The sequence below is a fragment of the Malurus melanocephalus genome, unplaced genomic scaffold (genome assembly GCF_030028575.1).
Source record: "Malurus melanocephalus ecotype Western Australia unplaced genomic scaffold, MMel_1.1 scaffold_491, whole genome shotgun sequence".
NCBI classification, from domain to species: domain Eukaryota; kingdom Metazoa; phylum Chordata; class Aves; order Passeriformes; family Maluridae; genus Malurus; species Malurus melanocephalus.
This window is the reverse complement of record NW_026623723.1, coordinates 118,238-141,970: the sequence shown is the minus strand read 5'-3', so window position 1 is coordinate 141,970 and position 23,733 is coordinate 118,238. Positions and strand designations below refer to the sequence as shown.

The 23,733-nt window shown below is 49.2% G+C and overlaps 2 protein-coding genes across 8 annotated transcripts in view; both read right to left on the bottom strand.

Moving 5' to 3' along the window:
* Positions 1-595: 595 nt before the first annotated feature.
* Positions 596-9,070, bottom strand: PLA2G12B (phospholipase A2 group XIIB). 2 transcript variants are annotated; one of them, XM_057381094.1, is made up of 4 exons: positions 8,713-9,070; positions 4,470-4,558; positions 3,205-3,370; positions 596-1,333 (listed from the first exon to the last, which is right to left on the bottom strand). In XM_057381094.1, the coding sequence occupies exons 1-4, from the start codon at positions 8,945-8,947 to the stop codon at positions 1,215-1,217; spliced, it is 609 nt and encodes a 202-aa protein (XP_057237077.1). In that variant the 5' UTR covers positions 8,948-9,070; the 3' UTR covers positions 596-1,214. The 2 variants fall into 2 exon arrangements, with proteins under 2 accessions (XP_057237077.1, XP_057237078.1); XM_057381095.1 differs by having other exon boundaries at positions 4,482-4,558; positions 8,713-9,068.
* A 4,579-nt stretch (positions 9,071-13,649) lies between these two features.
* Positions 13,650-23,733, bottom strand: part of P4HA1 (prolyl 4-hydroxylase subunit alpha 1) — a 28,118-nt gene continuing 18,034 nt past the window's right edge. For 5 of the 6 annotated variants that reach the window (XM_057381119.1, XM_057381118.1, XM_057381120.1 and 2 more), the window contains 6 exons: positions 20,080-20,179; positions 19,130-19,183; positions 17,906-17,971; positions 17,409-17,477; positions 16,680-16,776; positions 13,650-16,196 (listed from right to left, as the gene is read on the bottom strand). In XM_057381119.1, the coding sequence (XP_057237102.1) occupies positions 16,126-16,196; positions 16,680-16,776; positions 17,409-17,477; positions 17,906-17,971; positions 19,130-19,183; positions 20,080-20,179 (457 nt within the window). In that variant the 3' untranslated portion in view covers positions 13,650-16,125. Of the gene's footprint in view, positions 16,197-16,679; positions 16,777-17,408; positions 17,478-17,905; positions 17,972-18,978; positions 19,069-19,129; positions 19,184-20,079; positions 20,180-23,733 lie in introns of those variants that run through there. The other variant, XM_057381123.1, reaches the window with a different exon arrangement.

Below are 23,733 nucleotides of genomic sequence, written 5' to 3'. Positions count from 1 at the left end.
CATACATTTCAACCCATTTAAACTGGAAGAAAAGCAACCAAGACAGACTCKTTCCACTGTTGTTAAATCACCCTTTTGCAGCCTTAACTTCTCCGTGGCAGATGGAAGAACATAACCATAAATATGTTTGCAGGAGCCACTGAAATATTTACGTGGCACGGCACACGCACACCAAGCAGCAGCTTCCTTCCAACAAGAAACCCAGCTGAAAGCTGCCTGCCAATGTTCTGTGGAGATGAAATGCCATGTACCRCTTTAAATTCTGCTTTTGCACGCAACAAAAGCTCCCCATAACAGATGGGAGTATTAACCACSTTTTAGAAGGAATGGTGTCTGAGGCTGCTGATAGCAGCCCCACAGAGGTAGCACGTAAGTCCTGTCACCTGACAGATAAGCCTCCAGAATTTGGAATATCTCATCCGAGGCCACCGTGAGCCTCCTGTGTCTCTCGTGCAAGAGATGGAGGTGGATACCCAGCCATTTTGTGTAAAAAGGGATCCTAAGGGAAAAGCTTTGTTAAATGGTATAGGAGAAAAATAAGTGAATCGATGTGAACGATACTGGCAAAGAAAAGCAACTTCGTCCCCACAAACTGGGGGAGAGGGCTGTGATTTCACATCTGTTAAGTGGCTTTGGTCCCAGATATCATTTGTGTACCACAAACACCTGAAGCCCTTCTTCTGCTTACCAAATCTCCAGATATTTTAAAACATTTTAGGAACCAAGTAGTTAAATATGCARGGTTGTCAGGGTGTGTAATGACAGGATGGCAAATGTCAGGGATGGGYGTGAGCAACATACTGAAAGCAAATTACCCCTCTTCAGTCTATCACCGGTGCTGCAAGAATGTAAATAGCTTATCCATGGACTGGGAATTTCACAGGCCTTGCAGAAACCTAATGCCTTGCACTGCAAATTAGAGAGTTAGAGAGTGGGGGGAGGTAATAGTGTTTGTTTAAGGTCAAGCCCCTTGTTTATAACCAGCACTGCACCCTGCTTGCCTCTCCTGATCAGTCCAARGAGAGAACTGGTATCGGGTCCTTCTGGCTGGTGGACTTGGAAAGGGGCAGTGGGGCTGCACAGCTGCCCTGTGTTCACAGGCTGTGTCTGCTCTGCCCAGGGGCTGTGCCCAGGWGCCCCATCCCGTGCTGGAGTCACTGTGCTGGAGAGGGGACGCTGGCAGCAGCTCAYGGAGAGCAGGAGGCTGCTCTTGCTCACAGTTCATCCCGCTCCTCCTCGCTGCAAATGCAGGCGCTCCTCTGGCTGTTCATGAAGGGCCGGCAGCCCAGGGTCCAGACAGCATTGAACACCGTGTCTGCCATGGATTCACAGGCTGTGGAGGAGAGGATGGGGCAGGTAAGGACAGGCACTCTGGGGTGACTGGAAGCTGGGTGGGAGCACCCCATCCTCAGCCCTGTGCTGAGCTCCCTGGGGTTTGCAGTTGGAAGTGTGGGCTGTTGTCTTTTCTCTCTGGMAACTGCATTTTTATAAATTCTGAGGTTCCCTTCTTTTTTCTCCCCAAGGTGTCACTAGTTTCTCTCCCCACTCAACCCCTCCTTTATTGCCTCTTTCAGGCCTTGCTGGTTGATGGATCATCCAGGGCTTTGCAATCAGCACTGTTTACCAAACACATTTCCCAGGAGACCTCCACATTACTCCTTCTTCTCTCAGTTTTGCCCATAGCCACTATTAACCAACAATTCTGTGCTTTTTTGGGAGTTATGATGCCAGCTGCCACCCAGCATGAAAAACCCTACACACAGCAACTGGAACAGCTGACTGCCTGACTACTCCCTCTCCTCATCCTGTAAAACAACTCTGAAACCRTTCAGTAAGTGAATATGTTAATATGAGATCTTTAGGGTTTATTTACTGGCACTAACACTGATTGCTATATGCATAATGAAGTTGAGAAAGCCTTGCCTTTGGCTGTTTTCTCCTATTTCAGCCTCTCCAAGCACTTCAGAGCTCCTGTTCCCTTTGGAGGCTGCTCACCTTTCAAAGGCAGGCTTTGGAAAGGCTGTGGTGAGTCAATGGGAAACCCAAGGCTTTGGATRCCAGATAGGAGCTGGGATGGCTGTGGAGGAGGGCTGTGATAGAGCTTTAGAGCACAAGTGGAGGGGAGGATGGCTCAGAGGTTCCCGTGCCTCCTGCAGCAACCAGGGCAGAGATGCTGGAGGAATCTACTCCTGCCTGGCAGGGGTGGCTTGGCTGAGCCTGGGAGGGTGGGCTCTGCTCTACCATAACTCCCTACGATCTAGGTTTGCCTTGCTGCTGCAGCCAGAAAGCAAAAAGGAGCCATGTGAAAAAGTGGCAGGGGAGAATTTGAAGAAATAGGAAGAAGTTGGCTGSGTGAGGACCTGTAGATAAGGGTGACCATGAAAGATTGGCTCTGCTTGACCTGTAGCAYTTAATGTCTCATTTCACTTCTCTGTTTTCCATTGCTGGCCTGGGCAGTCTTTCCAAACATTTATCTGTGACAGGGTAGGAAGCCATCTACTGAACTACTACTGGTGTCATGCAGACTTCCCATGTGTCCTAATCAGACTTTGGAATATAAATGTGTATTTAAGGATACTTTAGAGCTGGGCAGCAGTAAAGATTACCAAATGAGCCTTCACCAAAAAGCYCTTCTCAGATTTGCAGGCTGAGGCTTTTCAAATGAAGCAAAACCAGGGTGGCACTCGAGCTGCTGGCACATCACAAGAGCTTTGTTAGCACTTCTGAGCCATCCAGAACTGCCTGCAGTGGCTCAGCCACCACCCATCCTGGCGTGTCCCTGTGACCAGATCCCAGAGGGCCCAGTCCTTGGCTCTCTGAGTCTGTTGGCCCTTGGCCATGTACAGATCTCAGTGTGTGGCTTACTGGCCCTAGAAGGCTTTTTGGTACCCTGTGGAGGTTTTTGAACTGTYTGGGAGTGCATCCAAGTGTTGGAGGAATTGCTTCCAGGGTTGTTTGGGTTTTTYTTCCACGYTGTAATGTTTTCTTAATGCAAGTAACTGTGGGTCTCCAGCCTTGGGATGGACAGAAGTGGTGTGTGGCAGGGGGGGCAGATCTCTGTTCTTACYTGTCTGTGATCAGTGCAGGACAGATGTGCTGCTCCCTGCTGCAGAGTTTTGCTTGTTTTTAGCAAGGAAAGGGCCTTCTGCCCACTCCTTTCCCTCTGTCCCTCCCTGCACAGGGAATGTGAGGTGGGCAGCCTACCTTGCACCTTGGAGACGAAGCCCAGGCTGCGCTTGAGGTCGGAGCAGATGGAGTGGAGGCACCAGCGGAACTTGGCGTCGCAGCGGTATTTGTTGGCCCCGCAGGTGTCGTAACAAACATCCAGCTGGTTACAGCACTTGGTCATGGCAGGGATGCCCAAATCCAGCTGGGGAGAGAGAAGTGTCCCTTGGCTGCGTCCTGGCCTCAGGCTGGCAGCTGGGACAGGGTGAGGTGCTGCAGAGCCCAGCTGCTCCTGTTCCCAATAGCTGGGGCAGCAGGAGGGAACTTTGCTGCTGCCTCRCCATCTGAAGGATGAGGGAGCAGCACAGTGGGGTCAGTGGTGCAGGGACATCACATTCCCTTCTCTGTGTCCCACAGAATTAATGTCATATAGAGAGGTGGGAAACAGCCCTCCATGACTATTTTCATTGGTCAGAGCTCATCAGAGGGCTCCATGTCCTTGCTAGCAGTGGCAAAGGCCCMTTTTCTCTTTCATCTTTTTCCCACAATCTGACAAGGTCCTGCTTTTTGGCCTAATATATRTGCCCTAAGTATTTTTAATGCCCTGTTTCTCAGAGATGCACTTGTGAGGTCAAGAACAAGCATAGTGTGGTCAGGGGAGTTCTGCTCCTTGGAGTAAGCAGTAAGCTGAGCTAATGATCCTGGGGGCGATGGGGCAGAAGGCCTGTCCCCTGGAGACACTGGACTTGTTAGCTTGTTAAAAATTACTCCTCTTTTTCACTTTTCTCATCTGAAATGTAGGAGATTAATTGTTCCTTCGTTGCACTCATGATTGCCTGGGTGCAGAGGAGGCAATGCCCGCAAGGTTTGCAATGAAATAGAGTTTCAGGTATTAAACCAAAGATGAAAAATGGGCTGCAAAGAGGGGGSTTGTCAGAGCAGCAATCTGCCTAATTGCTGCAGATTCCATGGCCAGCAGTAATGCATGAGCTAAATARGAATCCCTGCTCTGAGAGCCTCCCRGGAGTGCTTCTCCTGGTGATTCCAACATGATTTCATTAATTGCCTTGAAGATAACAAGCAGGTGCASTATAAAAGCCCATGGGTTTAATTCAGTGCTTGGCAGAGGCAAAAAGCGTGGGAGGGAGTGAAGGGGTAGGTATGGAGGATGCACTGAGTTGTTTTCATCGTCACCGAGCTGCCCAGCATAGCACAGCTCAGCCTCTTCCCTCCCCAGAATTGTTAGCTGGTTATGGGATGAGAGAGCTGCATCCTTTGGGAATGGTGGGTGGGACAGTACATACACTTTCGGGTACCTTGAGCCCCAGAAAATGGGAGCTGCAGCCGTTGGGTTCTTGGGGTTTGTAGTGAGGCCGCGGCATGGGAGCCTTCCCTGGGAAAAAAAGGACAGGACAAATGTTAGGAAAGCTGATCTTCCCAAGACTGGGCCCAGAAAAGTAAGGAGTGACATAGTTACAGTCCTAKCTTAGCAAGGGGGTTTCTTCCTGTCCTCACTTCATTCTTGGATTGTTGCTGCGCTGTGGATCTCCTCCAAATGGACCTTGCATTCTGATCTTGCTCTGGGCAGGTCTTCTCAGTCCATTTTCTGTCCATGGTGATTTGCTGCCACGTTTTGCAAATCCTTTCTATTCSTTTAATCTCTGCACCTTCCTCAGTCTGCTTCTTAATATGCATAAAGGAGCAAGAACTCCCTCTGTGAATAATTATTTACYCAATGTAGGAAGATCCAGCAAACAGCCAGCTCTAGCAGTACCTTCAGCAGCATTTTAATCTGATTTTTGTAGGGCAGCCTGCTCGGTGCCTGACCACCCTCTGGGGGAAGAACCTTTTCCTGATATCCCACCTAACCCTGCCCTGACAGCTCCAGCYGTTCCCTCAGGTCCCATCCCTACTCTGGGAAAACACAAACTCTATGAATGCTCCAACAGAAACACGTGTGAGCCTTCTGAGGTTCGTCACATCAAGGGTTAAGTTTCTGCTTCCCTGAGCACTGCTAGAGAATTTATATAGATATAAAATGGATCTAATTCAGCCCTTAAGGCAGGGCTGGGTTCTTCTAAACTCCATTTCCACTGTTTGCTTCTTGTCAGCGCCGAAAATTATTTAAGGCGCTTTCCCCATTTTTCTGTTGAGGTACCTGAAATGCCAGTGGTTAATAGAACCATRAATCTCCTGTGCCCTTGGGAAGGCCTGGCAGCCAAATGCCTCAGAAGGACTTAGGCAGGAGTGTGCACAGCACCTCTCAGTTAAACCTTGCCAGAGCTGTTTTACTTAATTAACAAATTTACTACAAATAAATAACAAACTGAAATCCTGTCTGACTGTGACATGCCAACGGGCAATCTTCCCCTTCCAAAAGAGCCTAGTTGTTTTTTTGGAAGGGGGTGAGAACTGGGACTCAGAATTTAAACGTTCCTGAACTGATGTAGGAGGGAGAGGAAAGTTCAAAATCCTGTGGGTTTTGGAGGAGAGAGTAAAATTTGAGTGACTTGTAATGCTGACTCTGAGTTGTGCTCCTGCAGTGTGTTGGCAGTTAAAGGGAGAAGGAGTGAGACTTTTTGAGGATGATGAGGTCACRGAATCCTAGAATGGCYWGGGTTGGAAGGGACCTTAAAGATKGTGCAGTTGCAACCTCCATCATGCCAAAGTTAACTGTGTTTCCAGAGCTTCCATTAAGCTAAATTATATTATTATATAAAACACCTACATATATTATATAAAACACCTATTATGTTTTACGAAGTTTTCCTGAGGAGAAAAAAACCCTGACACGTGAATTGTGCTGATCCACAAAACATCAAACTGCCTTCAGGATAAGCCCTGGTAGGAAACCTGCCCCTCCTCTCTGCAAAACAAAGCTTWAAAGTTTGTAAAGTGCYCCTTTGTACTCTGTCTCAGCTAGGKCAAGTCCAAGGCACTACAATTAACCTCTCTCCCACATTTTGTTTTCTAGTTAACAAGGAAGCAAAAACAAAACARGAGTACCAGGCATTCCCAACTCTCCACAAACATCGACTCAGTGCTCCTGTTATCATTTATTGCCTGCCCATCCTTACAGGCAAGGAGACAGATTCCAGGGCACTGCCTTGTTGGCACAGCCCTGGAACTGAAGTTGAGTTTCCTGCTGCATTTCAATTCCTCCAGGCTGTTGTAGCTGTTCCAAGAGGCTGGAAAGCAGACAGCTGGCTGGGACAGCTGCTGGCCATGCAGGAGGCCTCAGGCCCTGCAGTGCTGGGCCCTTGGCAGGGGAGGTGAGATTATTTTGGGTGAATGGAAGGTCTCAGGGCTCCCTGCAGCTCTGGGTGGTCCAGTGTTGTTTGTGTGCCCCAGGCTTTGAGCAGAGGTGCCTGCACAAATCCCAGCCTTTTGGAGAGCCCTCCTTTGCAGGCTCTTTTCCCACAGACCCTTCATTTTAAGCCCTTCAGGACCAAATGCTGGGCAAAGCATTGAAGTCCTGCCTGGCCAGGAGAAGCTACAAGGGGTTCACTTGCAGCTCAGGCTGTTTATTTCCCCTGAGATGCCCAGTGAGAATTTGTAAGCAGGAGGAGATGTTTGCCGGTAAATGCTACTGTAACCCTCATGTCCTGATTTAAGTCAATAATCCATCAAGTTGGTTGTTTTCAGACCTCAACAGCTGCTGAAAAATCAAAAGAGTCTTACAGCTGGCACAGCCCAGTGCCATGTGCTCTGCTGAAGATGGATATGGCAATCACAGGTGAGTCCTGACCTTTACCGTGGCAAAATAAGCTATTATTGGTATCTCTTGGCTGAAATGAAAGTAAGTACAAGGAATAATTGTTGCTTTGTGCCTGGGAAAAAAACCAGAGCATAAAGATGGTTTGTGTTCATTCTTCTGGGCATGGACTGGATCTCACCGGTTTGGGATCATCCCAGCATCCTCTCCAGTCASAGTCTGCAATATCTGTGCAGAGATTAGCGAAGACAAATGGTCCTGGAAGGTCCAGCAAGACCCTTAGAGCCACGTGGGCAGCATTTCAATGGTTTCCCTCTTCAGCCAGTGATTAACGAGCTGTTCAGCAGAGGATGAGAGCTGGGCTAACAATGTGCTTGTTTCCCTTTCTAGGTAAACACTTCTCCAAGCAAGAGGTGCTTTTCWCAAGGACAGGCAGAGAGAGCCCTCTGGATGTGTCCAGAAGCAGTAACTGCTGCAGGACTTGGTGAGTCCCAAGGCTCCCTGAAAGCAGCTCTGAGTATCAGCGTTACCTCAGCCATGATTTCCCCACTGCAAGGGTTTTCAGTCTCTAGATTAAGAAAGGCAAGTCCCTTTTTGCTCTGAATTTGGAGCACAATGTGGATCCTCAGGAGATTGTCACACACAGCCTGGGAGCATGGGACAAGCTGCCTGATGGGCTCACCCAACAGTGTGTGCTGGGAAGTGCTGTGGGGTCTGGGTCACCCCACCTCCTGCAGGCACTGAGGACACTCCTGGCCCTCGTGAGCTGCTGCAGAGAAGGTTGTGGGCTTCCAGGCTGAGGGACCAGGGCCACTGTGGGGCTGAGGTGCCTGGCTCCCTCCATCCCATGGGGCTGAGGTTCCTGGCTTGCTGCTCCCTGTTTGCTCTGGGGAGCAGAGCTGGCAGGAGAGGGAGGACACATACATACATCATATATACATTTTAGATACGTATCAGGAAAAGGGTTTTCACCCAGACAGGGGCTGAGCATTGGAAGCACTTCTGGGCTCTCCAGRGGAAGTGGTCCCACGGCTGCCAGAGCTCAAGAAGTGTTTGGACATAATTCTCAGGYACAGGGTGTGACTTTTGGGATGTCCTGCATAGGGCCAGGAGTTGGACTCARTGATCCTGATGGGTCCCTTCCACCTCAACCTGTTCTATGATTCTATGGCATTATTTATGAAACAAAACAAAAAACTCAGTAACTTTCAGACTGATTTTAACTTCCTTATGGCCCCTCTGCCTCTGGCAGGGAGTTGAGCCCTGCAGCATCTGTTTGTCCCACTGCCCTGGCTGCTGGCCTGGGAGGAGCCTGGATGTCACCCCCTTCATCCCGCTCCCAGGACAAAACTCTTCCTTTTTTGCTAAATCCCTCTAAAGTCCAAAGCAAGCAGGAACTGCCTCGTTGTGCCTCGAGTACTAAAGGTTCCTCCCGGTGACGTCTGGTTTGTCTTGTTATCTCTCCTCCTCCGGCCCGCGGCATTGGCCAGCTCACAACTGCTGAATAAGGACACTCCCAAGGTTTCTGAGATTAGGGCTGCTGGCTCAGCCTCCCCTCCCTGTCCTCRCCCAGGCAGCTGGATAGCTGATGTGCCATTCCTGGAAAGCCCGCATCCTCTTCCCTGTGTGCACAACTTTCTAGACCGGGCTGTTCCCGGGGCAGGGGGAAGATGAGGGTTCAGTGTCCCCGTGCTGGCACCAGCAGAGAAGTTGTGACTGTGCCAAGCACAGCCAGGGGCAGCTCATGGATAGGAGGAGCTGGTCATGGCYGCAGGGAAGAGAGAGAAAGAGGGGCAAGGAGAGGGGAGCCGGCAGCAGCGAGGTGCACTCACCGTATCGACATCGGTACTGACACACTCCATTCTTGCCCCCAAGCAGTTCCAGGAAGGAGTCGAAGTAGCTGTTGACGGTTTCAAAGCCGTCGCGGATGGTGTCGATGCCCCAGTCGGAATAGGAGGACTCTGCCGCGGTGTCCTGGTGGCCGGCATTGTCCTGTGCCACCTCCTCGGAGCAGTGTCCCAAGCGCAGGGTCAGGCACAGGAGCGCTGCCTCCAGAAGCAGCCGCATGCTGCGGTCCCGGCCCCGGAGCCCCCGGGCAGGCTGAGGGGCACGGAGGAACGGGACGAGCTGCCGAGTGCCGGAGTCAGCGAGCTCCCCTCTGCCCGGACTTTAAACGCTGCCCGGGGAGCCGGCCTGAGGTCACGGCAGCCGGGGGACAAAGTGCAGCGGATACAGAGCGAGTTCACCTCCCAGAGCCGGGAGCTTGCACAATCCCACTGTGACAGACTCAGTCCCCACCGCACCAGCAGTGCCTCAGTTCCCCAAAAGGGACCTCTGCCAGGGGGCTGAGTGGGGTGTGTCCCCCCAAGGTGCTGCATGGACCATCTCACTCCCTCCCCAGCCTGTTGGGAGTATCTATTTGTCCAAAATTTCTGCTCTCGGGCAGCTAAGGAGCATCCCTTGCCTTTTCCTGAAGCCTTCTGGGCACATGGTGAGGTGGGATGAGACTTTCACCCAGCCCAGCTGCTGGGTATATCACTCCTAGCAAATGCCATGGGCCCACAGAGCCTCTGGGGGGTTGATCCAACAGCTTGGAGTGGTTTGGGGTCACAAACACCGAATTCAGGGCAATTCCTTGGCATCAGTTCAGGATCAGTATCGTAGTTGAGTACTTGCCTTTGTTGTGGCTGATGKTTTACGGCTGGTTTTTACAGCTCCTGCGTAATGTAAATGAAATGGGTGACCCGGGAGGAAAGGCTGGCACTAAAACCTCAGTCAAGGAATGGGTTGTGGGGCAGCTGCAGGTCCTGGTTCCACAGTGGGACAGGGCCTGTTCAGCTGGTGGGGGGTTCAGAGTTGCTCACTGAAAAGAAAGCAACCAAATCAACACTAACAGCAAAAGAYAAAGTGAACCACTCACAATGAGCAGGGAAGGGAAATGGTGTGGGAAGGTTCTGGCTGATATTAGAAAGCTTTTCAGATGTGCCCCAGCACAGCACTGCYTCTCAGGAGGAGCTGGGCTGCAGGCATTTCAAATATGTGCCAAACACAAATGCAAATTCTGGCATTTTATTGTTCTGCAGGAGACTCAGCCCCTGGCGTTGCTCTTTCTGAAGGGCCAGAGCTCCATGGCACTGCCTGTGTCTGTCTGCACTGGGTGATGAGCTCCAGGCATGGCACAAGGAGGAGGGACCCCAGCCAAGCCTTGGTTTCTCAGACAGGTAAGTCAGAAAAGTGGGGAAGGGATCAAACAGGCCTGATAGTCCCTCTCCTGTGAAACGGTGTGGAGCCAGAGGCAGCTACTSCCTGCTTSTTCCATSTGTTCTGAGGCTGCCCTGAGGGGTGAGGGGACATTTAGGACTGCAGGAGGTCCCAGGGGAACCTYAAACCAGCTTTGCCTTTGGGGAGATAAACCCAGATGCAAAGAACAGCGGGAAGGGAGGTTGGCAGCTTGGCAATCAGCAAATCCCTGCCTCCAGTGAGCCTTTTGTGACATCAGTGTCACCCCTGGCACACAGCAGGGATGCTCTGCAGGAGCTCAGGCCTCTCCTGCTGTTCAGACCATGCTGGGGACTGGTCTGTCCATCATGTCCCTGGAATTTGTTGTCAGGGAGCCCCAGTGCAGGGAAAACTGGGTTCAATAGTGCCACGCTAGGTCTTGCAGTGAGTGGGGMCTTTGGTGTCTGTGCTGGTTCAGTCCCTGCCCCCTGACACTCCAGTTTGCAGTCCCAGTGCTCCCAGCCTTTGCCAACAGCCTGGCAGAAATTAATGTAAAAAAAGAGCAAAACAGCTATTTGGGARTATCTTGGAAATGTGTAAGAGCCTCTGGGTGTCTGTGCATGGTGCCCTGCTTTTATGTGCAGCTCTTTAGGGTTGCTCTGGAGGCAATTCCAGAACGTGGCTTGCTTTGTCATCCCTTGGTCCCTGGTGGCTGATCCATGTGTTGCTGAAGGCGAACAGAGAGGGAAAAAATGCTGGCAGGACTGCAGAGGATGCAAACCGCAGGGAATGTGGCATGAGCAGGACATGCAGCCTGGAGGGGGTGGCTCTGCAGCCCAGGCTGTTTGCAAARTCAGTTGGAATGAGTTAGGAAAGCTGAACAGGGTGGGGAGGGAGCAGCTGGCASAGAGCAGAGCCTGGGTAAAAAGGAGTCAGAAACTTTCCTGCTGCTTTGTCACTTGTCCTGAAGCAAGTGTTTGTGAGTTCAAAGCAGTTCAGCTGCTTTTCCAAAACGTGGCAGCCCTTTGCCCTGCCCCGGGGATGAGCCACTCTCCTTCCTTCATCCCGTTTCCTTTCTTCCCTCCCCACATGGGTCTCCTGAGAGATTTTCAGTCCAGCTGCAAATAGTTCAGTTGCACCCAGACTTCAAGATCTGAAGACCAGAAAAAATGTAGGATTGGGTAAAAGTGACCTCCACAGTTCCCGCGGGGAGTGGCTCAGCAGCTGCAGCAGTGAGGAACTTCCCGGCTGTGGATGTGCACGGTGCAGGTATTGTCTTTGGCCTTTCTTTGACCCACTGCAGTTACAAACTGGGCCAGCTCTTCTCTCTCTGAAGATTTAAGGCATGCAGATGCTTTTTGCCGCGGTGGTGAGCTCTGACAACTGCTTTCTGAAGCTGGTSCTGACCCGGGGATCGGCAGCTCCTGCCTCGGTGCGTTCATTTCTGCCTCCGTAATGCTCAAATATAGAGCGGCCCCGGGGCGCTGGTGAGTCACACATTCCCAGGGACACTGTCAGGCTCTTGGCAGCGCTCCTGCATCGGGAGGGAGGGTGAATCCAGGAGGGAGAGGTGATTCCACCCATCCCCCGCGCCTCTGGGAATGAGGATGGAGCTGGAAAAACCCTCTGGGCTCCACAYCGGGCGCCAAGCTCCAGCTCCTGTGCTGCATTCCTCCTCCCCAGCACACTCCATAGGCCGTGCTGTGCCAGGATCCTTCCCGTGCCCTTCTGCTGGGATCGAGGGACTGAGCTCTGGCAGCGGCTTTGGGAATGGCTGCTCGGGGCTTACAGGGGGAAGGGCAGCTGTGGGTCAGGTTAGTGGGTGACCCACGGCAGCTTCAAAGCGCGGCGTGGGAGCCAAATGAGTCACTGATCATGGGAACAGTGATGAAATAGCCGAGTCCCTCCGAGCCGGGGCAGAGTCCAGCAGCTGGGGGAGGGTGGGTGGGGGTGGTTCAAGACCCCCTCCCTCCTTGGGGCTCACGTGTGTGGGCTGGTCCTGTCTCTCCAGGAGTCCCTGCACAGCTCCCTCGAGCTTCCCCCAGCCTTAGGAGGGGGGTTCTGCCCTGTGCCCTGCTCAGGTGAGACCCCACTGCAGAGCTGCCCCTGTACCCAGCACAGGAGGGACCTGGAGCTGCTGGAGAGAGCCCAGAGGAGGCTCCAGGATGGTCAGAGGGATGGAGCAGCCCTGCTGGGAGGTAACGTTGGCAGAGTTGGGATTGTTCAGCTTAGAAAAAACTCTGCAGAGAACCTGGAGCCCCTTCCAATATGTAAAGGGCCTCCAAGAGAGCTGGAGAGGGACTCTGGATAAGGGCCTGGATGACAGGACAAGGGAGAAGGGCTTCAAACTGCCAGAGGGCAGGGTTAGATGGGATTTTGGGAAGAAATTCTATATTGAGGGTGGGCAGGCCCTGGCACAGGGTGCCCAGAGAAGCTGTGGCTGCCCCTGGATCCCTGGCAGTGCCCAAGGCCAGGCTGGACATTGGGGCTGGGAGCAGCCTGGGACAGTGGGAGGTGTCCCTGGTGGATTTGAATGGCCTTCAAGGTCTCTTCCAACCCAGACCATTCTGGGATTCTGTGATCCTGTGATGTTACCGTGCCCTGTGATGTTACCCTGCCCTGTGATGTTCACAGGCCTTTTTTCCTATCCCTGACCATCTCCTGCCTTTTCAGCTGCAGCTGCTGTGGTCCTTACCCTTTCTGGGCTCCTCCCATGGTGCTGATCCCCCATGGTCACCCTTTAAGTGCAGCTGTGCCAAGAGAGCCCCCGGGATCCAGGAAGTCACTGGTTGAGGTAGGACAGGGCTGGTCCAGAGCCTTTCCCTCCCTCCAAGGCTCATCTTGCCAGGGRCAGGGGAGCAGCTCAGCAGCAGGGGGTGGCTGAGGATGGAACCCAGTCACCTTTCCAAAATAAAACAGTGCTGGTGCACTTTGGGCTGATTTCCAGATGTGTGAGCACAGGGGCAGAACCCTCCCTGCAAGCGTAGTGCTCCACTGGCAGCGCACAGCTCTGTTCCACAGGAAAAGGACCAAGGCCTCTCACCAGCCCCTCCTGTGCTTTTTGCAGGTTCCTCATGACCAGAACTAAACACCAGCTCTGTTCTGCAGGGTGAAGCCCAGGAGTAGCTGTGGTGTACAAACCCCAGAGGTTCTGGTTCTGGAAGATGCCAGCCTGACCTTCCTATCYGTGAGTTTTTTGAATTGTGCCGTGTTGTGAAGTCTCAGGTGCTTTCTTCCCCTCCCGAGAACCATCCCAGGAGAAGGGGCTGTTTGACCTTCTGGCTTCAGAAAACAGAACTGTCACCCCTGGAAAAGGGACCCTCAGCAGCTGACCGTGCTTTCAGCCCAGCATTATCCGCCCTCCCCTCTTGCAGTCCTTTAGTGCTGTGTGTTCCCAAAGTTCGGTGTTGAACGGGAATTTGGGGTAGGAGCAGCTCCTGCACCTTCCACCGAGATGGTAAATGCAAACAGAGGAGCTTGACTTCCCCAAATGGTGATAAAGGTGTGTGATCAGATTTTTACAGCAGCCACATACGAGGAGAGTGGGATGTGGAGGATTTCTCACTGCTAATGGCAGTGGCTTTTATTTTAAGCCTGTTCAYTTCTTTTTAAACATTAAAAATTTTATTACAAAAAATGTAACAGTAAGGCAGTTTCTCAGTTGTCAGTCACTGTGAGCCCAAACAGTTTTCCATCATGTTTAATACAAAACTAGATTCACACAGGAGCCACACAGGGGATCCARAAGCCCTTTGAGAAATGAGGGGGTAAGGCAGAAGCAGCAGCACCAATGTAATCCCTTACACAGTCAGCGTTGGGTGCATGGACACCACTGCAGTAGAAGGAGAAAAAACAGGGCTTGTCTGCAGTTTAAACATCTAAACTGACCTTTTCGTCATAATCTGGAACATTCCTGATGTGCCTCAGCAGAGAGGTGTACTTTTGAGGGATTTTTTTTTCCTTTAACCAAGTGAAATTTTCTACCATCAAAAATAGAAAATTCCTTCCTGAAGAATTATCTGAGAGTGGCTGACGGCTTTAAAAAGTCATGCACCAGAACATTTGTGCTYCCCCAGCACTGATGTTGTTCAACACTGGAAGTACTCACAGGTATTGAGGTGAGGAACTGCTGAGCAGAATTCCCCAACTGCAGCTTTTCATTCATCCTCTGGTGATTGTTGAACAGAGAGGGGAGAGTAAGAATAAATCCAGCTGTTTTCCACATATGCTCATGTGGCAATACAGGGATTTTGTTTTGTGCTCCTGTCCTAGGTAGGATTGGCTTCCCTACAAGCATTTATAGATGCCCCAAAGGCAAGGTTCCCACCACCACACCGTTCCTTGGACCTTTTTACTTGCAGGGAAGTGGTGGCAGCGACCTGCAGCCATGGCCACCTTTTTGGAGCTTAAGAAACTAAAAGAGATGGCAAAAAGAGAACCATGGATGGGAACAGAGATGGATGAAAAAGGGAGAAAACTATGGTAGGCACAAATGTTAGGGGATGTCTGGGGTGAATTTATTTAGATCAAYTCCTGCTCTCAGGAAAGGAGCAGCACAGATGGAAGGAGGGACGGTGCAGACTCAGTGTTCTCAAGTTATGCAGGGAGCTTGTTTTCCAGCTGCCAAAAGCCAGGCAAAATTGGGGAAGGTACAGGGCTATGGATGGACAGTTCTGTGGGTCCCGTTGCTACCAGGCTCAGTAGAAATGTAACAATCTATTTTCCAGCAAAGACTTTTTTAAAGTGTCTTCTGAATGTCTGCAGTTCCTCCAACTATAGTACCTTGAACTGCATTCCCAGTATTCCAGAGGTATTTCTAGCACATTTAACAATTGGTTTTGTCTATGTTTTGGCTCAATTGTCAAGGTTTTATTGAGGCAGAAAATCCAATTAACCAAAATTGGAATTTTTCCCTTGGTAAAGACTTCAGGCTTGACCCCTAAATCAGTAAAATCATCATCATCCAGAAAATTGGACTGTTTAGGCAGAGGCAGGTGCAGCTCCCTTTGATTTTTGTCCTCATGCTAGTGAGATAATGGAATATTTTACTAAAAATCCTGCTGTGGAAGCAAAAGGGTTCAGGAAAGTGAGCCTGTATCTAAAAAAGGTTCAGGATTATAAATAGGCTGAGAGTTTCTCCTGAAACCTCAAGAGCTGGGAGGAGGACGAGGGTGGGGAGCCTTCTGTGAGGACTTGTGTTACCTCAGCACCTGAAGWGTCAGAACCAATTTGAAATTCCAGCGTCCTAAGGCATGACAATTTTGATTAATGAAGATGGAAACAGCCCCATGCCCGTTGCCCGAGGAGCAGAGGGAAGRGCTGGCTGCCAGGACAGAACAAAAGCAGCATTTGTTGGTGTGGACAAACATTGCAGAAGTTGAGGGAAGATGGAGGGTGGCTGCTGCTCTGACACAGTGCAAGCAGCCTGGCTCTGCCTGTGGAACTGCTGGCTCATGTGGCCAAGATGAAGAGCCAAAATCTCCACAGAGCCTCCGAAGGAAGACAAGTTTAAAAAGTGGGGCTTTTGTGGAAGTGGAAAACCAGGCTAAAGCATGGTAATAACCTGTTTTCCAGAGACAAACAAAGCATGCCTGCAGTGGTCAGGCACTCTAGGAAAGCAAGGAGCTGAGTGTCTGAGAGTTGAGGAGTAGGAATGGGTGTAATTCAGCATTCCTTAGAAGGGAGCCCTSCCAGGGAATCACCCAGGTGTGAGGAGGACTGCACACAACCCACACTGACAGAGGGATGATGGGTGACAAGAACACCACACACAACACCGCTGTAAGTTGTGGCCCTCATCTGTATTTTGTCCTTTTTTTTTTTTCAGTAAAACTCGTCAACCTCGACACTTTGTGTTGGTAAAACCTCGGGGGGATTTGGAGGGAACCAAAAGCACGTTTGTCCTGTCCACAGCTGCACAGGGGCGAGGCGGGGACTGAACCTGTAGTGGAGTGTTTGTTTGTGTGTTGTTAGTCAGTTGTAAACTGCAGGAGGTGCCTGTGGCAGCCGGGAGGGGTGAGGCTGTGTCAGTCCAGCTCTGATAACGTGCACGGCCGCCGGAACTCCTGTCCYCGCTCGTGGAGCCATTTGTTGGATACTGCAAAGACACAAAGGGACTGCATCACTGCTCAGCTCCTCTCTACTGAACCTAAAGAGGCGCTAGGCCAGTTAATCTAATCCTGTGCTTAATTTCCTCAAGAATTCTCACAGAATCACACAATGGTTTGGGCTGGAAGGGGCCTTAAAAGTCCATCTCATTCCAACCCCACTGCTGTGTTAGTTGGTCTAACAAAAACCTTAACAAGAAAACAATTCAACCAATTGACAAAAAACCCCTTCGAGTAAGGCTGCAAAGCTACAAGAATACTCTTAGAGTGAATATAGTATCACATTTACTTTATACATATAATGAAGTATGCTACTATATAGAATATATTTAACATCTAGAGAGAGATGAGGTAGATAGAGTGTATTAAAACAGATTTCTCTGTTAAGAATTTAATTTCTGAAGTTCAGACGAAAAAGAAAGCCCAGCCAAGCCCCCAGCCCAGCCCAGAGTTGGCCAGAGGCAGGTACTCACCCCATTTATTTCCCACTAGCACTGGGCAGGCCGCGTGCCGCGTGCTGTAATCGCCTTCTCCRCTCGGGAAGAGATTGTACCAGAACACAGCAGTTCCCTGGAATGACAKGGGACACTGAGCCCTTGGCTCTGCACAGTGCACACCTTCACTGACTCAGGGACAGCCTCTGGGTTTCACACTCTCCTTTGAAACTGAAAGCTCTTTTTCATATTCTAACATTTGCTTCCTTTGACCTACTGTGTATCTGAATACTTGGCTCTTAATTTCTTCTAAAATCCTAAACCAGTTCCATTTAACTAACTCCTGACCAGTTTAAGCCAARATTATTTACTAAAGATGAGCAGCAGGCCAGCAATGACAAATGTTATTTGAGGGGAAAAAAACTAATAACACACCCTTCCAGTGAGAATTCCCTACAGCCATCTCAAGACTCAAAAGCACATCTTGGAAATACTCAAATGGGTAGATTGATTTAATGGTTTGCAGTCTGTGCACTAGAAGTGGTGAAGTCCAAAACAACTCCAGATCAACACATGGAATGTTGGGACCTTTGGAATCACCAGCACAACTCCATCACTGCACTTAACTGTAAGCACCTCTGTGCTGCCATGAACAAATGCTGTGATTTTCACGATTTTACAGGTTCCCTTGAAAGCTCTTTTTGGGACCTGTTATGTTTGAGTAGGTGGGGAGGGAGGGGTTTTAACTGCTGGGTCCATCCCACTCACCTTTCTCGGCCAAACGCTGGCTCCCACTTCAGGGAAGACCGTGGCTCCCCCTGCTGACACGTCGCTCATCTGAACAGGTGGGGAAGCACGGGTCAGTTCAGGCTGATAAAACCTCTCATTTCAGTAAAGTGGAACTTTAATTTCCACTTAAATCCCTTAAAAAGGCCAAACCCACTCTGTTCCCAATGGAGTCCCTGCCTTGTCTCTCCCACTCGAGTGTTAAGGCAGTGATCATGCTGTAAACRCTGATGCAGATACAAAAATAAACAGGCAGGCAAATAAATTAAGCTAATGCTCAAATTTGGAGGAAAATCCTTCTTAAGACACATGGAAGAATCACAAAGTCTGGGTAAGAAGACACCCTGTATGTATGACCCCAAAGTTAGTGGCTGCTTGACTTGCAAGTCCCTTCAATAAAACACAGATCCAAAAACGCAGAATTAAACATTCAGTGGTRCAGAATACACGGTGACAGATGGCAGAAATGTATCACTTACATAAAACAACCAAGTAGCAATTCTGTTGCCTGTTCCCAATTCCTTAAAAGCATCTGGCTCATCTTTCTGTGAACAAAAGCAGGCAGATTCCATCAGCATTTCTTTTTGGTTGCTCAGAGCAGCCAGTGGCACACAGCTGCTGAACCAGCAGCACAGACAGACTCATGCACAAGAATTCATCCAACCCCTCGATCTGGAAGGAGGGGAGAATGCAATAGAACTGGATCTATTAATTTAAGTAATTTAAGTAAACCAGGCACTTTGAGATTCTGTAGGAGAGAGGGAGGGCATTAAGCCCAGATTTCTAATGGCCAAGAACAACTGTGCTGCCTGAGGCTGAGTCTATAAATCCTCCTCACAGCAAACTGAATTATTTAATTACACTCATTCCCCTTGTCCTTGGCAGCAGCCAGGGCAGCTCTCAGGGCCAGGGTCAGCTGGATCACCTCCCTGCCACACTCCACTCTGGATTCCAGCAGGGAGGAAGCCTCAGTGACAAACCAGGCACAACTAAGAGGTGTTCAGCACTTGATTTACAAGAATTAACCCCATTTAGATGAATTTTGATTCTGTCACACCTCTGTTAAAGCCCACCCCCTGTGACCACAGTTTGTGTGCACTAAAATTCCAGCAATGGTTGCTCCAGGAAGCAACCCCAACGTTTSCAAACAAAATGCATTAATTAGTTGCAATGCCTTGAAGCAGGTGCTTGCAGAGCAGAGCTCCTGATTCAGAGTTGGTGCTGGGATTGGCAGGGTTAAGGTTAATCTGAAGGGGTTAAACCACACAGAATTATGCCCAGTAAATAACCAACTGAATTCCAGCAGTCTGCAATTTGAGCAGGGATAGGAACAGGTGGGGAATTTAAATTGAATAAATTAAGGGCAGTGAGGTAAGAATTTTTCAGTTTTCAGGAGACTGCTGGCACTCATCTCTCCCAGGTGACAACCTCCACAGGTTCAGCTGGTGGTTTAGAGGGCTTTGTTCACGGACATAGATTAGGAAAGTGGAAGAGCTACAAAATTTAATACACATTGAAGAACAGAGAGCGTGCCCAGCCAGAGGCCCAGGCTTCACCAGGTCTCTCTCTCCTCCAGCTCTTTACTTGCCCGTGCAAAGTCAAAGTGGGGCTCATACTGTCCTCCCACTCCATAATTTGCCACCTGAAAAAGAGAAACACAGCGCTTGTGAAGAAGAAAGAGGTGAAGATAAAACAGGACTTACCCTTCCAAAATCAAAATGAGGCTCATACTGGCCTCCTACGCCGTAGTTGGCTACCTACAGTGGAAGGAGAAGCACAGGATCTAGTAAATCCATATTTATCCAGGCAAGAGTTTGACTAAATCAGCTACAACCTCTGCACAGATGACATTTTAACACCAAGCCCCAGGAWATGTCAAGCCTCTGTCAGCTACAGGAGCACATCCAAGGCTGGAAATGCAGGATGCAGCAGCTCCAGGTAAGGAATCTGGTACTTCCCTGGACAGAAAAGTGTTTTTCTTCTACAGAAAACTTTTCAGCCTCTGTTCTCTTCAAAACATGTCATGCTGCCATCAGATTTAAACCACTTTTTGACCTAAATTTGACTGTGTCAATGAAGCGGATTCCCTGTTCTTCTTGCCAATGGATTATAAAAAAATAACCTCAATTTTTAACCAGATTCCTTGGCCCTTTTATCACCAAGAACCTTGACAGAGAAGGTTTCTGAACCACTTTGTGGGTGTCCTGCTTTYTAGGTACTCACACTCTGCTCACAGTCAGGGAAGCAGCTGCTCATTTAAAGGCCTCAAACGTATAAACAAAAGCACTCCTAAATCACCATTTCCTCAAGTTATACACACAGCCAATGTTTCCCACAGCCCAGGGACACCAGGCACACTGGTGGCCTTCCTTGAGTACAAGTCAGGCTAAACTTTTAACCGTCTMCAACAGAAGCAAAGTTTGACCCTGCAGCCATGAAACACAGTTTATCTGTCTATATAAGAAGGAATTAAACTAGAACTCTGGCTGTGATCACTATTTCCTTCCAGCCCCAGAAAGCCATTTCCCACTGGAAGCTGCTCTGCAGACACCTTTGTTTCTTCACGTCTGTAAATAAATGAGATTTTGTGGCCACCCCAGTGAGGTGCTGAAATGCTGCCTGACATCAGCACCAAACCCCTGCTGCCTCTTACCTGCAGCTCCTCTGCAGTGGAGACATCCAGCCCTGTCAGGTCCTGGATCCTGGTGTTGATGCGGGACACCACCGGGCTCTCGTACCCCGACAGCCACGCGCTGAGTGGGGGCACAGTTAGTGACAAGGGACAGCAACAGGCAACTTGCAACTGCTGACAACCTGACTTGAGTTTAGGACTTTTCAGCAATTTGGGAGCGTGACCAGAAGTATTTCCAAAGCCCTCAATTTCATGTTTTCCAGAAAAACCTCTGCTGGGATCAGTCTAAGGGAGCTCGATCACTAAGGGCCTGAAATCCCACACTGGACTGAAGGAAATGTTCCAAACAGTGAAATAAATGTGCTTCAGGCTGTTTTCTAAACCAGACACACAGAGTTTTGCTTTTATCAGGTGATGCATTTTGAAGCAAGATTTGGGAAGGAATAAGTGAGTTACTTTATTTGTCTGTGTAGCTGTAACCCAGCTCCCCAAATGTCACAGCTCTGGGAGCTGCCCTTTCTCACTACACACCCCTGCAATGCTACTAAAAATAGTTCTAAAAACAATTAAATAAGGCATTAAATGAACAATTTCTACCGGAACAGCCTATTACAATTCTGGTATTTAGGGTATGCTTCAGTGAAATTTTGAAGGGGGGGGAGGGGGAACCCAAACACTTTTTGTTTGTTTTAAATATAAATATGGAATGTCAGCCGCAGTTCTAAAGGCATCTTTCAAAATGTTTGCCTCCTACCACATATTACAGTTTTTTCAGCTACAAACACTGCATTTTTTTCCTTTTCTTTTTCACCATCTGCTTACCTGATGTCTGATTGCAGCTCTGCTCATCCCATGCTAGCCCCTGCAYCTTCATTTTACCCTGGCAGCCCACTGCACTAATATGGGTGATAATATTGATGATTCGGGGCTCGTTTTTCCCTTTTTTTTTTTGGCAGGAAAATAGAGACAGCTATTTCTACCTTTTTTTYCTAGCTGCTGACTCAGCTTTGGGGCTCAGCAGTGCTTCCTGCTGGACAGAAATCCCTGTGCCTAGAGCCCAGCTGGAAACCATCAGTAGCAGCATCAATATATTTTTACTCAAATCAACCTTCCTTTAATTTGTATTTAAATAAAAAAATAAATCCCCAACTCTTTTTCTTGGGAGGAAGAGTAGCATGACACATGACACAAGGCACTGACACAGTTACAGAATCTCTACGAGCATTTTTCAAAATGACAAATGAACTATAAAAGAATCAGATTTCTCAGGACAGACATGCACAAACACATCCACAGCCCCATCCACTGCTGAACACTGTTAGTACAAGGAGGGGTTACAACACAGCCTGCTTTGATTTCAGGAGGCAGAAGAATGCAGACACGGATATGAAGCAGTTATCAAATAAAAACCYCAAAAAGCAGCCATGCTGCAAGCCACAGTGACCAGGTAATGCTCACAAGCTGCCCTAATTTCACATTTAAGGCACAAGAAAAACCCCAACACACCCATCAGCTGCAGTGTAGGCTCTCTCTGCCTCTGTCCAGTCCGTTAATAAAGGCTTCAAGGAAAAAAAAAAAACCAAAAGAACCCAAAGAAATAAAAACTCAAGCRTTCTTGCTCTGTTGGTTATTTAAGAGTGGCAATGAATGCTTCACGAGGGAGAATAYTGCAGCCTTTCAGGAAGGGAAGTACTGTATATATTTTAAAAATAAAATTAATTGCCTGGGCATACAAAGAAAGCCTATGAAAGGTGGAGGAGCARGGAACTGAAACCACATTCCAAGTGCCAGCCAGTCTGCTGGGTGCTGAGCAAAACCACAGGGAGGCCTGGAGTGCTGCAGGGATTTAACCCTGGAGGTGTCATGAAAACTGTATCCATGGCTTTGCCTGCTCACAGAATATTCCCCTCTGTCCCACACTCCCTCCTCTTGTGCTGCCTTAGCCTTCTGATGAAAGTCTCTGCCTCAATCATGACAAACTGGGTTTTTTCCTGCCCTTGTCTATCAAAAATGAGAAAGAGACTCCCCTCACCAGTGKGCAGGAGATTGAGCATTAACAGCCTTAAACATGCTCAGCAACAYGTTTTCTTCAATATTTACATACTTSCAGCTTCAGCACACAGCTCTGCTCTTCACAAGCATCTGTCAGATGAGACCATTTGACAGGTTCTATCAAATTTGACTGCATKCTATCATATTTTTGACTCAGCTGCCACCTCCAAGTCCACAATGGGGAGAAAACTTCCTAACAAAAAAAGGGACAATTCCTGGGAAGCCACAGGCAGGGCAGTTCAAGACACCCCTGATTTACTGACAGAAGGATTTGTTATTTCCTTAACAACCACCACACAACCCCTCACAGCTCCCTGACCACACAAGTTTGGTGTTTTGCTGACCCACTTGGCTGTGAGAAAAACCATCCCTGAACAAAGTCAGTAGGTTATAAAAGTGGAACACTTCCATTAACGTGCTGAATCCACACTGGAGGGGCTTGTAATGACTTTTAGATGCATTACAGACAGGAGTAATCACATTGAGTCATGGAATCAAAAAACRGAAGGGTTGGAAGGGACCTTAAAAGCTCATCCCATYCCACCCCCTGCCMCGGGCAGGGACACCTTCCACTATCCCAGACTGCTCCAAGCCYTGTCCAGCCTGGCCTTGGACACTSCCAGGGAAGGGGCAGCCACAAAAATGTCCCATATTCCTCCCTAATAAATTCTGCATAGGGCACCTTAAGAGATCTTTACTGGCAACATGCTTCCATACAGAATTAACTGTAGACTAAGCAGTACATTAAGGGAAAAACAGACAATTCTCTGGAGCTRCTGAACATACAAAATTCAAAAATCTCATCTCCTCAGCTCCACTGGTCAGTCTAGGAGTAGCCATTACATCCCAACACTACTTCTGTAACTCAATGGCCACAAAATATTGGTATTTATGTTTGCAAGCCTTCTAAACTGCACTCAGTGTGCAAAAATGTACCAGCAGAGACACAACACGGAGCAAATAGAAGCCCAGCCTGGTATTTCTGAAATGGAAACTTTTAACAGTCCGTGCTACAAGCCCTGGCTGCCTGCTGGGAGGAGAGAAGGGGAGAAAAAGGCAGTTTTTCTCTTGAAAAGCAGCGTGTGAGTGGGTGGGTTTATCCTGGTGCCGCGCACACGGCTCGGTGCTGCTGGCAAGGTGCCCCCTCCACAGAGCTGCCACGTCCCACCGAGGGAACAGTAGCTCTCTGAGAGACAGGAATGCTGGAATTGAGGAGGGCATGTGCTAAGAAGGAATGCTTAGAGGAAGAAAGCAGTCATCTATTAAAAAAATAAAAATAAAAGCGAGCATTTTTTGGTTTTCAGGAGCAATGATTCATCCGGAATCTGAACCGGCTCTYGCAGCTCCAAGGGAAAGATGTTTCTGGCAGTGCAGGAGAGCAGCAGGAACAGCACAGGCCCTCTAAATCAGGCTGGTGGGGGTGGCTCCTGCCTCCTACTCCACATTTAGGTGTCATRTTCTCTTGGAAAGTCCATGCCCATCCTGCAAATCTGCACATGGAGGAAAGCAAAGGCAAGGGAAAGCAGGAGAAGGGCAGTCCCTCTCCACCCTCAAAGCTTTTCCTACCCTAAAAAAGTTGTCTTCCCCAACTTCTTGGATGTTTCTCTACAATTTTAATTCCAG